At 39.9% G+C, this 13,918-nt stretch overlaps 2 protein-coding genes across 3 annotated transcripts; one reads left to right on the top strand and one right to left on the bottom strand.

Moving 5' to 3' along the window:
* Positions 1–2,036: 2,036 nt before the first annotated feature.
* lsm11 (LSM11, U7 small nuclear RNA associated) lies at positions 2,037–5,383 on the bottom strand. Its single transcript, XM_042493469.2, has 4 exons — positions 4,674–5,383; positions 3,713–3,852; positions 3,503–3,586; positions 2,037–2,641 (listed from the first exon to the last, which is right to left on the bottom strand). Exons 1-4 carry the CDS (start codon positions 5,185–5,187, stop codon positions 2,294–2,296), a joined length of 1,086 nt encoding a protein of 361 aa, XP_042349403.2. The 5' UTR covers positions 5,188–5,383; the 3' UTR covers positions 2,037–2,293.
* A 933-nt stretch (positions 5,384–6,316) lies between these two features.
* Positions 6,317–13,862, top strand: thg1l (tRNA-histidine guanylyltransferase 1-like). Of its 2 annotated transcripts, XM_088081266.1 has the most exons (8): positions 6,317–6,531; positions 6,620–6,727; positions 8,219–8,422; positions 8,535–8,711; positions 8,803–8,972; positions 9,095–9,183; positions 10,315–10,422; positions 12,284–13,862. In XM_088081266.1, exons 3-8 carry the CDS (start codon positions 8,229–8,231, stop codon positions 12,443–12,445), a joined length of 900 nt encoding a protein of 299 aa, XP_087937392.1. In that variant the 5' UTR covers positions 6,317–6,531; positions 6,620–6,727; positions 8,219–8,228; the 3' UTR covers positions 12,446–13,862. The 2 variants fall into 2 exon arrangements, with proteins under 2 accessions (XP_087937392.1, XP_042349406.2); XM_042493472.2 differs by having other exon boundaries at positions 6,317–6,727.
* The last annotated feature ends 56 nt before the right edge of the window (positions 13,863–13,918 follow it).

The raw sequence follows: 13,918 nt of genomic DNA, 5'->3' as shown, positions 1-13,918 counted from the left end.
TGAAAAAGGGAAACAGGAAGACCATCTTGAAGCTGGTTAACCAGATAGCACAATCCAATGTTGAAAGAAGAATTTACTATGTGAACAACAACACAACCCATCAGGGATTGTGGTGAAGAGCTTATTGACTAAAGAAAAACAGTCTTACCTTAGACAACAAGTTTGTTCCATCTCTCGCCCTCTTGACTTTAGCCTTTATTTACTTTCCTCACTTCTGTTTCCCTTCTCATGTGCTGAGCTGAACTGCTAAATCAGAAGGATTTCATTTGCCGACAAGCTCAGCTGCCGCCGATTCATCATGCTGAATCAGCTGGAAAAAAAGCCAACGAGGGTCGAACGAGGGCCAAGGGTCATGGATGCTCACCGATGGCCCAACTTTGACGGATGGCCAACAGTCAGCTTGGTGTGTCAGGACCTTAAGGTAATAAAAACACGATTCTTACTTGCAGGTTACTATAAACTAATGAAGGATTATTTTGCACAATTTTTGCTACATGCCCCTAAATCCTACAACCTGGAGTGAAAGAGCAATCCTGAAAAAAAAGGCAATATGCGATACTTACTGACGTGCAGTGGGTGAACGCAACTTACGTTTCGAAATCTCAACCCTTGTTTGATTTAAGCTTTCATGTAACTCATAGTCGCGTTCTGAGTGATTTAAAAAGAGCTGTAGATGCTCTGTGCCCTTTAATACCCATTTAACTGATGAAATGTACAGTTTCCCCAAATGAGATGGATTGGCCTGATTACTCTTGCTATAATACACTCAAGAGAAAGATTGTGTAGTCTAATTGTGGCCCGTCTCTTCACCACCAGTGCTGCCGGTGCCCTTCTCATATTGCATGGAGGTTTGTTGGAACACACTGGTGTAACAAACACAACGAAAACACAGCTCGCATTAAACAATTGACCCCATTTTCACTCTCTAGAGAGGAGCGCTGTTAAATGGGCTACACTAATAATATATATGAAAAGTAACAATATACAGATGAATAAAAGCGTAGCTACTGCTAGAATTTGTCCCATTTATGGCATAAAAATGTATAGAAAAAAGGTTAATTAACCCTTTGAAACCTGGAGAAAAGTCAGTTTCCTTGTGCTACGTTCACTCGTCTGTCACATACATTTAAACCTTTGAAACCAAAGCACATTAATTTCTTTTGAAAACATGGCTATAAAGGCTTGGCAAGTTTGGCAAGAAATATCCCACAAAATGCAGGAAATCAGGAAAAGGTGACAAGAAAATGAATTCATTAGTTTTAAAGGAGAGAATTATTAAAAGTTATTTAAAAATGCTTTATCTATTCATTTATATAGCCTTTATAGTTTTATTTTTTACCTTTTTTATTTGTTTTTTACCTTTTTGACTTTGGGTTTTTTGTTGTTGTTTTTAATCTTTTTTTCCACCTCTAAATATTTTTTTTTTGGTAAATATGAGGTAATTATCTTGCAACCCATTACTTGTAACTTATTGTGGTTTTTTTTTAAAGAAATCATACCAATTTGCTCATGTTTCAAAGGGTTAAAGTGTGCAGTCGAATTAGAAAAAAGTAAAACAGGACCCAGAAACATTATAGCAACATACAATCATTCTGTGCCAGTCGTCATCCAAATGTAACCTCTGCCATTTAAAACTGAAAAAAAGCAACATCTTTACAACTTCCATGAGATGCAGTAAATTGTGCTTTTATGGGTAATGTGCCCATTAAAGAGTAAAAGCAATCTGAGACGTCAAGACAAATGACAGCTTTTGAGTGCCATCTGCAATCTCTAGCTTCACAAACTCAATTATTCATAATGCATTTATGAAGTCCGCAGAGACTGCGCTGTCATTCCTGTTCAAACTAACGGGGAAAAGCAACATAAAGGGACAAGCTCTCTGAGATGACAATGGCCCCACAGATGGCACTAATGTGTTTATGCTGCCACCTGCTGGGTGATAAGTATAACACAAACACGGTTATTAATGCTGTGGTGTAACTGTCACAGGAAATTTCCTTTAGTGGCTGTCAGACGAAAGAAAACGAGACAAGAAATTACTATAATTAGAACTGAGAAGCTTTTATTCTTCAAAATCAAGATCAGTTCTCTGGTGGGCAGAGAAAAACCTCCATATCAATATGATATAACAACAGTTCTTGTTTGATTCCTCTGAATCTAATTAAATCACATCTCCAGCAGTTCATCTTCAGTACGTCACACCTATCGCTACAGATGTTCAGCAAAAAACTAAAATTGTTGTTGTAGAAAACCTTTCTTTTGTGCAGGGTAGATATCAAACACTGGACAATGATCAGAGTGGCTGTGGGTTCACCAGGATAACGTTCTCCCCCCGTATGAAGAGCTGGTTGATGTGGCGTGTATGGACCCTGCCGTACGTCTGGGAGTCTTTCTTCTGACAGGCCTCTGGACGCCGCGCCTTCAGCGAGACGTCATGTTTATCCTCTTTGATTGTAACAGCGTCTGACAGTTTGGACTCTGTCCTGCTGTCCCCTCTCTTGCTAGTCGGGTGAGCAGTCGGGTTCTTTGGAGTACTTTTTGGGTTTGCAGGCTGATGTTTGCTGGTTGTTTTCTGGGATTCGTGCGTCTTTGCTGGCTCATCACCTCCTGGGCTGTCCTGGAGCTTCAGCTTGTCAAAGAGCTGCAAAGAGATTTCAGTCACATTAATGTTTGTTGAATAGATTTAGAGCTTTAACTTCTAATTTTCACTAAATTATAAGGTGCAGTGTGTGAGATTTAGAGGCGTGTAGTGGTAGAAATGGTTTTTAATAGGGGTGGATAGATTATCAGCCTGGCCGATTATCGGGGCCGATATTTGCCGATTATCTGTCTCCTGCAGATGTGTGTTTAAATTAGAAATATGGTTGTTAGAGTGAATTAGGTTCATCTAAACGTTTCCAACAGGTGAGTGCAAGTATAAAGTCAAAAGACAGTATTAGGGTTCAATTGTAGGTTTTAGGATTTAATGTGGACTTTCACGCAGACGGGTCTGACTCAGTTTGACAAAAATGAATGAGTTCAAGTAGATAAATTGTTTGTGGTAATTTAGAACTCACAAATTCACATTAATACTTTTCTTACTTAGGGACCTGCAGTCACCCTGAGTGAGGAAGCTTTTATTGTGAAGCAGTCAAATGAGACACACTGTATTTGTTATGTTACCATTGACTGCAACTATTCATTATGTGTCTATAAAACATAACAATAGTCATTTTTTGACAGCTAACCACTTTTAAATGTTTCAGGGGGTTATGAAACCAGGAGCAGCCACAATAAAAGAGGAGCTTCATGAGACAGACTGCACACGTCCAAGACCTCAGCAAGGTAACGAACTTTACTGTGTGGAAATCTACACAAATTACTATTTAAATTATTTTTCCCTGACTTTTTTTTATCAAAACAAACTGAATTTGTTGACTAAAACCTTACAGATTGAAACTTTGACGATCACATAGAAAAGCACTTTATTTCAGTCAGATTTACACTGAAAACTAGTGCCTACCCGTGTCATGGTGAGCGCCTTTTCATGGTAGAGTGCCTCTCCAAGCAGAGGCTCTCTGTATGTCTCATCTACGTCCACCATCGCCTGACAAAGAGACACCAATCGTGACATATAAAGACATCAACGTCATGGTTACAAGTATGTACAGATTATTTCAGAATCAGTTTATGGCAGCTGTCAAATGAGAAAACATGAGTGTGAGAAACTCACCATGTTCCAGAACTTGTCGAAGGCCACAACAAAGCCGGAGCAGACTCCTCTCAGTCCTTTGAAGGTCCTGATGTGAACTTTGACCCTTATTCTCTCCTCGACGCATCGGTACAGCTCCCCCAATGGACTGCCCTTACATACTGAAGACACATGACAAACGGGTTACACAACTGTTTCTACTAGTCAAATAATACACTATAGCAGGACTCATCTTAAACACAAAAATATCTCAGCCAAAAAAAGAAGCCAAACGGTTCAATTGAATGATGTACAAATATTCTCTGGTTCCTGCTTCTGAAATATGAGGTCACTTTTTTCCAGATTTATAAATTGTTAATTAAATTTCTTTAAGTTGGGGATTGTTGGATGGATAAAAAAAAAAGCAATCCAAAGGCATCACACTATGCTCTCATAAATAGTTGTGTAATATATGTCTTTCTCGTAAAAATACGACTTTATTCTCATAAAATTACGAGTTTTTTCCCTTGTGAAATTACGAATTTATTCTCTTAAAATTACGACTTTTTTTCTAGTAAAACTATGACTTTATTCTCGTAATATTACGAGTTTCTCTCATAAAAAAAGTTTCTTTCTTGTAAAATTAAGACTTTATTGTCATAAAATTACGACTTTTTTCTTGTAAAATTAAGACTTTATTGTCATAAAATTACGACTTTTTTCTTGTAAAATTAAGACTTTATTGTCATAAAATTACGACTTTTTTCTTGTAAAATTAAGACTTTATTGTCATAAAATTACGACTTTTTTTCTTGTAAAACTATGACCTTATTCTCGACATATTACGAGTTTATTCTCCATTAAATTGTGATTTTTTTCCTCGAAAACTACGACATAACTCTCAAAGTCTAAATGAAAACCAACTCTTGTTATTACTGTTCTTGTTATTACTATTTTTATAAAACAAATACCAAGTAAATAAAACTCGGCCGTAGTAACGTACAGGGCATCCTTGTCAGGACATTTTTCTGGGGTTTGTGCCTCCTCCGCCGCTGTGTGCCGCTGCTCCCCGCCTCCTCGGTCTCCTTCACCGGGTTGTTCACCATCAGCTTCTTCAGCCTCTCGATGCGCTCCGGGTCCGCCACCCCCTTCATCGCCTTCCGCCGCCTCTTCTCCACGTTCTCCGGCTTGGCTCTGCCGCGGCCGCCCCGCAGAAAGCTCTCGTACGCCGCCACGTTGTTGAAGCATTTGATATTTGGGAAAGGAAGCGACACGGTGGGCGAGTACAGGGCCAGCAGAGGGTCAAACTTATCCGAGCACACGTCGGTTTTATCGGCGCCATCGCCCCCAGCTCCACCGCCCGCCTCCGGTTCACGCTCCGGGACTGACGGTGAACTGGAGCAGGTTGCAGTTTCTGTTTCTTTACTGTCTGGCTTTGCTCTGTTTCTTTCCCTCTCCTCCATGTTTGAAACAACACACGGTGAAGTGAAGGATCCTGGGAAAGGGGGTGTCGTCATTGAACTTTTTTTTAACTTGCATCTACCCCACGAAACCCGAAAAATCACAAATCATGTCATTTTTTGTTTAGTTTCTCCATTTTTTTCAATAATGGTTTAATAGCAAGACCATAACTGTCGAATATCTAATGTATTACTCATGTACAACCTTAAAAACTCAACAACCTTAACCCGGAAACATCTTGCAACTGGACTACAAGTACGACGCTGAAGTTAGTTTGTGAGTCAGCGGCGAGTTAAGGGAAACATACTTTACGGATCCTTTTGTACCTCCTACTGTGCTGACAGCATGTTAGACGTTTTAAGGATAGCCCTGATGTTGTTGGAAACCAACTTTCAATTTTTTGGAAACTATTCTATTTTTTGCGGTTTTTTAAAAACGCAGAAAGGGAGATCTCACAGCTTTTTTTCCATACGTAGACCACATTGGACCAGGTCTTTGTCAAAAGCTATTATACACAGAAAGGTCAAATCTGGACAAGAGCATCCCAGAGAGGCTAAAGATTATTTAAAACATAACGTCAGATTAGGGAAACCTTTATTCTATTTGTGAAAAAAAGACACTGCACTGTGTTTTTTCACATGAAGACCATATTGAATCAGGTCTCCCTTGAAACCAGTGTACTTGGACAGGTCAAATCTGGATTATCCCTGAAAGGCTAAAGATGACTTAAAACGCAATTTCAGATTTGTGAACCTTATATGCCTGTTCTATTTGTGAAAATGCAATGATAATAAACAATAAACTAATAATAATATATTTTTTTTAAAACACATTTAGCCTCTGTGGGATAATCTAGTTCAGATTTGACCCGTCTAGTGGTTTTTGATCTGGACCTGGTTCAGTGTGGTGTACATGTTTTCACAAATATAATAAAGTTTTAACAAATCTGAAAGTGGGTTTCAGACGACACGTCTTACGTGCCTTCGCCACAGTATGAGGTGCAAAAAGACAAGAATAGGTCATTAACATTAAGTAACACAAATCAGAGACTAACTTCATTGTCGCACTATAAGTTCCGTTTGTGTGTCATTACCATCTTGACTCACACGCGATCTTTGGTTGCACGCTTCCTCTTGTAGCCACTGGATGGCGCCGAAACACAGATGATGTTTGGTTGTCCTGTTTGCTCTCATAAATGAGCAAGTACAGCAGAATAAGACCACAGGATGAGAAGATGAATAAGCAACTCAGAGCAATAAGATATTGATTTTTTTGTCTATTTGTTGTTTATTCTAAGTTCATTTTTGTGTTAATTTCACGGTCCTGCTGCGGAACTTTTCTCCGTTCAGTCTGTGGCACCACTACGACAGAATTTGTTGACGGACTGTATACAAACCAACGTGTGTGAGCTGAATCGGGTTAAATGTAGATACAATTTTATAACGCACCTTTATTACTATACTAAATTAAATGTTTGTGTTTGTGTAGCTAACGGAAGAGCGAGATTTTAACACTTGGAGTAAACGAGTTGAAGAAGTTGCTAACTTGCTGCTTACAGCAGCTTTAATGGACTAACAGCACACATGCCATCACCGTGTGAGTAATAACTCATGTTACCGTCGGACAGGCGAGCCTGCAACTATAATACTTCCACAGTGATTCTTTTCATCCGCTGGATCTCTTTTTAAACCGGCTTCGGTGTCGAAGAGTAGTAGTTGAGCAAAGACACAATTAGAGACTAATCAGGGACTGTTTTTGTGAGATGGGGAGGGGGTGGTGAAAAATGGGGGGAGACACTATTTTTTGGGTGAAGGAATTACGTTTTTTGATTTGGCTGAGGGAAGGGACATGCTGCTTTAAATTGTCACATTTTTATGTATTTCAAATAAACCCAGAACCTTAAAGCTGCAAGTAGGTTTAAAAAAAAAAAACAGGTTTCCTTTTTTAAAAAATCCAACATGACAGCATTTATTATAGCCACAAACTGTGAAATATGGTTATTTATGGTGGAGGGAGGTCATACGTCCTTCCCCAGTCACTCAGAAAGGCTCAAGGGAAAATATTTCTATCTCCAGGGACGCTCGTGATATACAGAAAAAAATCATACCCAAGCCACCCGCCTGGCACCCAAGGCCAGGAACACAAGTGTTTACTTTTTATTCTTAAAAGCAGCTAATTTGCTGTCATTTAAGGGAGTTCACTACTTGTGAATATATTTTATTTACCACCGCTTACTCATCTGCTTAACACGAGGTGTTTCTTTTTATTATTCACTGTTGAAATTAATCACACGCACGTTTAAACACAAGACAGTTTTCAGTGGTAAATATCAAATGTGAATTCTCTGAACTGAAGAGGGCATCACTGTGTACATGCGCACACCAGCAGCAGAAATGCAAATATTGTGTTCATGTACCCCCCTTTTTTAAAAAAAAAAATCAATGCCATTGACACCAGTTTCAATGCTAAAAACAAGACTATGCATCCGCAGTATTCATACTTTGGGGTTCGATCAGACCACCCCTAGTTGTAGATGTGGAATTATTTTGGCCGTAAATACTCGGACTCCAACCCTGCTGTGAATGTGATTACTTAAAATAGAATAAATATTCCTCGTTAAATATTTTAAAAAGAAAACTAAAAACGCTACCTCTTCACTCGGCCTTTAACCAGCTCTGACTAAACTGCTTTGCTTTTTGCTTTGCACTTACACACTGCTGCACCTCTTTAAAATGTTGTATTTTCCTTAATTTTATGCATTTTCTTTTTCTTTTTTTGCTTTATTTTTATTATCTCTATAGGTTTTATTTTCCATCTTATGTTATGCATTCTGTGAATTCTAATTTATCCTTTTTTTGTCTTACTTTTACTAGTATTATCAAGTGGGTTTTATCCATGTAAGATGCATTCTGTGTATTCTATTTTGATCTTATTTTTACTTGCAGGTTTTATTATGTCTGAATGTCTTCTATGTTTTCCACTTGAAATACTTGGGCCGTGTCATTTCTTTGGTGTAAAGCGCATATGTTTATTATTACTATTTGTTTTATTTTTCATTATGTGCGTATTTATCTTTTGTTTTTTCAGGAGCACCCTCATGCTGATCGGACAGGCCTGCAGATTTGGTGGACGTGTCAGGTCTTGCTTTGTCAGATCTTTGGCCCGTCTTTTTTCCAGTTCCAGCAACATGGCCAAGAGCAAGTTCGAGTATGTCCGCAACTTTGAAACAGATGACACTTGTTTGCGAAACTGCTACATCGTTGTCAGACTGGATGGGCGTAACTTCCACAAGTGAGTTTCCTCTCGGAGCTGAACAGTTGTTATCTCTGCGAGGACGAGAGTGATGTTGCAGATCAGTAGGATGATGTGTCACTCTGTTGTTTTTTCATGCGTTCTGTTTCAGGTTCGCAGAGCAGCACAACTTTACAAAACCCAATGATGACAGAGCGCTGGGCCTGATGACCCGCAGTGCGCGCTCTGTCATGGAAGAGCTGGAGGATATTGTCATCGCTTATGGTCAAAGTGACGAGTTCAGCTTTGTTTTCAAGAGGACCTCCACCTGGTTTAAGAGGAGAGCCAGGTACCGAGGTTTCGCCGCTCTGTGGACTAATGTCGTTCACACACAAGCTTCTCAGGCCTTTGATCTGATTTCTCCCTCTCTCTCCTGGCAGTAAGCTCATGACCCACGTGGCCTCACAGTTCTCCTCCTCATATGTGTTTTATTGGAAAGAGTATTTTGGGGAGCAGCCCCTCTTGTATCCCCCAGGCTTTGATGGGCGCGTGGTCTTGTATCCTAGCAACCGCAACCTCAGAGACTACCTCAGCTGGAGGCAGGCAGATTGTAAGTGCATACTGAGCTCCACATGTTTGACAAAATCACGCATTGGACTTTTAAATGAATCTGTTCGTCAAACTGAGTCGGGTAGAAATGTCAGGCTGTTAATGTGTTTTTGCGTCTTTCAGGTCACGTAAATAATTTGTACAACACGGTGTTTTGGACTTTAGTGCAGCGGGGAGGACTCACCACAGCCCAGGCAGAGGACCGCTTAAAGGTGAGAGCGAAACGCAGTCTGAAGTTGAAGCGACCCTCTCACCGGCAGTGCTGTTTACCAGTTTAGAGTGTTTGGTGTGAGCAGCAGAGTGTTGGAGATATTGATGTCTGCCTTCTCTCTAATATAAGGGAACTAAGAAAAATTGTATGTATAAGTGTGACTGCATGTAATTGGCTCATTGTCTGTGCAAATTCATATGGTCTTGACATCATTTACTTCCTTTTTATACTCATAAGAGATGATTACAGGCCTCTGACTGGCACAGCTGTTCACTGGAAGCTCTCTGGACGAGGCTTCACTCCCCAGCAGGCTGTGAGAGGAACTGATGAAGTGATGACAGCTGACCGGTCACAGACCATCAAACCGCCATGCTTCTTTATTCCCTTCATCACTTCTTTATTTAAAAAAAAAACTAAACAGCGATAGAACCAGTGAGTGTTGCCGTTGTTTTAAATTAAAATCTCAAGAACACTTTAAGGGAATTTCTTCAAATTCGACACAAACATTTGCTCGGACTCAAAGATGAGCTGATCAGAATTTGGTGTTCAGAGGTCAAGGTCATTGACCTTGCACCCGTCTCATCTCATGAACGCGATATCTGAAGATGGCCATGAGGGGTGTTTCCTAAAATTTGGCACAAATGTCCAGTTGGACCCTAAGAATGAACTGATTAGAATCTGGTGGTCAAAGGTCAGCTGTAAAGGTGACCTCATTAAAGTTTTTGGCCATAACTCAAGGATATACAGTATACACTCAAATTTCACACAAATGTCTCATAGGATATAATGACTAAGTTCTGACATTTTATCTCCAAGAGGTCAAGGGTCAACTGTAACATCATAATGTTCTGCAAAAACGTGTCTCTGGCCATCGTTTAATGTCATATCTCAGGAACAGAGGGGGAGATATTTGGTCGGATGCTGAATCGGTGAAACTAACCTCACCTCGAAACTGTGCTGATTGTGTCGATCTTCTGTGCCGCTGGAGGGAAGATGTGTGTGAAGCATCCATGTTTTCACAGACATGGATGTAAACTGTAAGGGCAACTTGAGTGGCGTGCAGAGACTGCGGTGGTGTGGCGGTATAGCTGGTTGTAATATTTACATACGTGTGTGCTGCGTCTCTCTCCAGGGAACATTGGCTGCAGACAAAAATGAGATCCTGTTCTCTGAGTTTGACATCAACTACAACAATGAGTCTGCTCCCCACAGGAAAGGCACCACTCTCATCTGGGAAAAGGTGAGCTGCTAAAGAGGGTTTCAGACTGCATAATAATCCAGTCAGATAACTCTGTTCGATATCTTTTGTGTGATGAATGGTTTTTAACCTTCCCCTGACCCCAAAACTCCTCCTCACGTTTGATCTATTTCTACTTTAGCCAGTGACATCTGAAGAATGTTATAAGTGACATTATTACCACCGTGCTACATTACAGAGAAACGCAAAACCGTAAGAATGAGCCTTTAAAGGTCTAACTGTGCAGGATTTAGTGGCATCCAGTGGTCGATGTCAGCATGTAGGAGAACCATGCTGGCCGATGTGAAAACATGTATGCTCCTATCTAGAGTCACCGTTCGGTTTGTCCATTCTGGGCTACTGTACGTAAGATGACGAACTCCATGGAAGAGGACCAGCTCCGTATGTAGATGATGTAGATATTGAAGGCTCATTCTAAGGCAACAAAAACATGATGTTAATTTCACGTGACTATAAACTAACAAAAACAAAGTATAATATATATAATATTCAATTTCTGTGTATATATATTACCCTAAATCCTAAACACTGGACCTTTGAAATATATATTTTACAAGTGCACGCATGAAGCAAGCCATCTGTTAACAAAACTGCAGTAAATACAGCAAAAAACATACTAAATGTGTTGAACAGCTAGCAAGAAGATTAAACATGTTGTTCATTTATTACAGCTCAGTGTAGCATCTCACAGTCTGAACTTGTAACACCAACACATTAAAGTATAGAACAAATGACAAATGTTGTACTGCTGTCACGAGCCGCTCTCTGAGCAGGAGATAAACTCTCCCCGTCCCGTTTCTCTGCACTGAGGAATGAAAAGCTCTTAAAACTCCCAGTGAGCTCCCATGTCTCGTATTTTGCTTCAATGCTTCCACAGTCGTGCCGTCATCACCACAAAGCAACAAATGCCGTCTCGTCATTTTAATTAGCATGTGCATGTGGTAAGGCGCAGCGCCCAAATGGAGTTTTTTAATGCTTTTTCTGCAACTAAGGGGTTTTTCACATCAGGAACCCAGACTGGATCTGCCTGCACAGTTTTTTTGATTATTGTGAACACTTTGTACCGTACCTGGGCGCAGTACATTGATCCGGACCCGGGTCCACTTGAAAAGGTGGTCTCAAGCACATATACTTTTGTGTAGTATGCATCAGGTGTGAACACCAACCGTACCAAAACACAGAAGCAAACTGCTATTTAACCATTTGCAACCTAAGCGAATAGGCTTGATTTCATTCAAAAACATGGAAAAAGGCAATGAGCACCTAAACAATAAATGACAAAAATATTTAGCAAGAAATTACTAAAATGTCACAAGGAAATTTCCTGGGGGAAAAAAAGTAAAAATAGAAAGAAAAAGTAAAAAATGAAAACAAACAAAAAAAACTTGGTAGAAAAAAAGTTTTTTAAAAAATTAAATAATAATAAAATAAAAATATTTATTTTTTCAAATTAATTTCTAATGATTTCCCTACCTCTCTCTTTTTTTTTTACCATTTACAGATTCCTTGCCAAATTGCTCATTGCCTTTTCCTCCATGTTTTTGAAAGAAATCAATCTGCTTATGTTTAAGAGGTTTTAAATGGTTGTTAGAGTTCTCTGAATGCAGCACAAGAAAACGGATGTCGATTCAGGTTTTAAAGGGTTAATGCAACTACAGGAGTTTTTGAACAGCTGTGAAAAAGTCTCAATTCAGTACTGAAGCCTCTGTATCGGACAGCAGCGCAGCCTCTTGAGTACTGCTCAGCAACCAGCAGGGAGTGGTATTTCGCAAAAAAAAAAATTAAATATCCCCTGACATTTGCTTTAATTGTATTACTCAAACTCCTCGTTCTTTGTGTCCAGAGAGACGAAACTGTCACCAAACGCATGAAGCTACCAAACGAAGAGGAGAAGGAGGTGGCCGTGACTCGCAGCAGGAGAAGGGTGCAGGCTCATCACTGCGACATCATAGGAGAGACATTCTGGGAGGAACACCAAGACATCCTGGAGGACGACAATTGTTAACATACTTGATGCAGTGTAGCCAAAACGGTTGAAGCGGACCCAAAAAAGCAGCAGACAGATGATAGAGCAGAACATATGCATCAAACAACGTATTACTCATGATGCTTAGTACGCATGAGTCCCTTAAAAGAAGACTGAAGCCTCTGATGATTGACTTTGTACGATTACTTTCTCACAGCCGGAGTACATTCTTACGTATTAAACTTGTTTAGTAATGTTCCTGTGAAGTGGGACGTTTTCTGGTTAAGGCTGCCTGTCATGTTGAAAGAGAAGCAGATGATCTCATAATCTTTTAGCAGTGGGTTCAGAGGACATACACTGCAGTTTTGATACTGACACAACCATCTTGCCACACCTAGTCTGGTGCTTGTAGCTCTCCTAAAGTTGCTTTTCCAAAAATACATCCTCATTTGATATCATGAATAACATCCAGAATACTACCTTCACTTGATCTTTCAGCGTGTTTAACATTACTCCTCTTGGTTTTTTTATGTGCGTGTGGACGTTATGAAATCAACTATCCTTTTTCTTCAGGAAGCAGTGTTTCTAATCTTTGAATTTTAATCTTTCGGGGAAGCTTATCTGCAAAATGTTCAATATCACTTACAGTTTGTAGTAAGATGGAGCATATCTGAGAGAGGAATAAGCAGAGTGAAGCAGAAACCAATACCTTGGCAGTAACGAGCGGCCTTGTCTTGCAGCCAGGACGCCATTTAGAGATGTGAATGGATTCGGTGGCCTGCACTGTCATCAGTGCTAAGAATACCTCACACACCCTGCGTACACTCTATCCTTCTGACATGTGGTCCGTGGCATATTTATCATCGCACTTATAAATGACCGCCTCAGTATGAATGGCTGCTGGAGGCTTCAAGTGGTAGAAGCCAACTGTATTTTGATACGGTAGTAGGCTGGGTTACTGTCAGGTATTAGAGTTGTATTTTTGGTCTCCTGACCTTGTTTGAAGCATGCAGCTTCTCTACTGTACTTTATGTAACCATGATTCAACTCTTCTTTTCACATTTGGGATCAAATACTTTAGCAGGAGCCTGTTTGTTTTAATAAGACTTTTATAATGAGTTAATGAACAATTACACCTAAATCAAGTAAGATTTACAAAGACACTTTATGCCTGCAGGAGTTGCCTTTTTCCTAATGACATAAACTCACTGTGCTTAAGGTTACTTGGACTGTAGCCTACACCTACCATGACTCGACATATGGCCTTGTAGTATAGACAGTATCTTAGAAACGCGAACGTGTTGAGGCAAGTAGTGCAGTTATTTAAAGAGAGCATGTGTTTATATGCAGGGTCTAAACTTAATCCTGTTGGGCCAGTAGATGGAAAGAAAAAAAAAACAAAACGAATGAAATAGTGTACACAACCTCAATAAAATTGTGCTTTAATAGTAAAATATTTCATGTCCTTGGTTCTGATTGGTTGCGTAACCACTGACAGCTGCGTTCACATCA

The sequence above is a fragment of the Plectropomus leopardus genome, chromosome 8, assembly GCF_026936395.1.
Source record: "Plectropomus leopardus strain MGB_pleo_1.0 chromosome 8, ASM2693639v1, whole genome shotgun sequence".
In the NCBI taxonomy this organism is placed as follows: domain Eukaryota; kingdom Metazoa; phylum Chordata; class Actinopteri; order Perciformes; family Serranidae; genus Plectropomus; species Plectropomus leopardus.
Note: the sequence above shows the minus strand (reverse complement) of the source record. Positions and strands in the feature narration are given on the sequence as shown.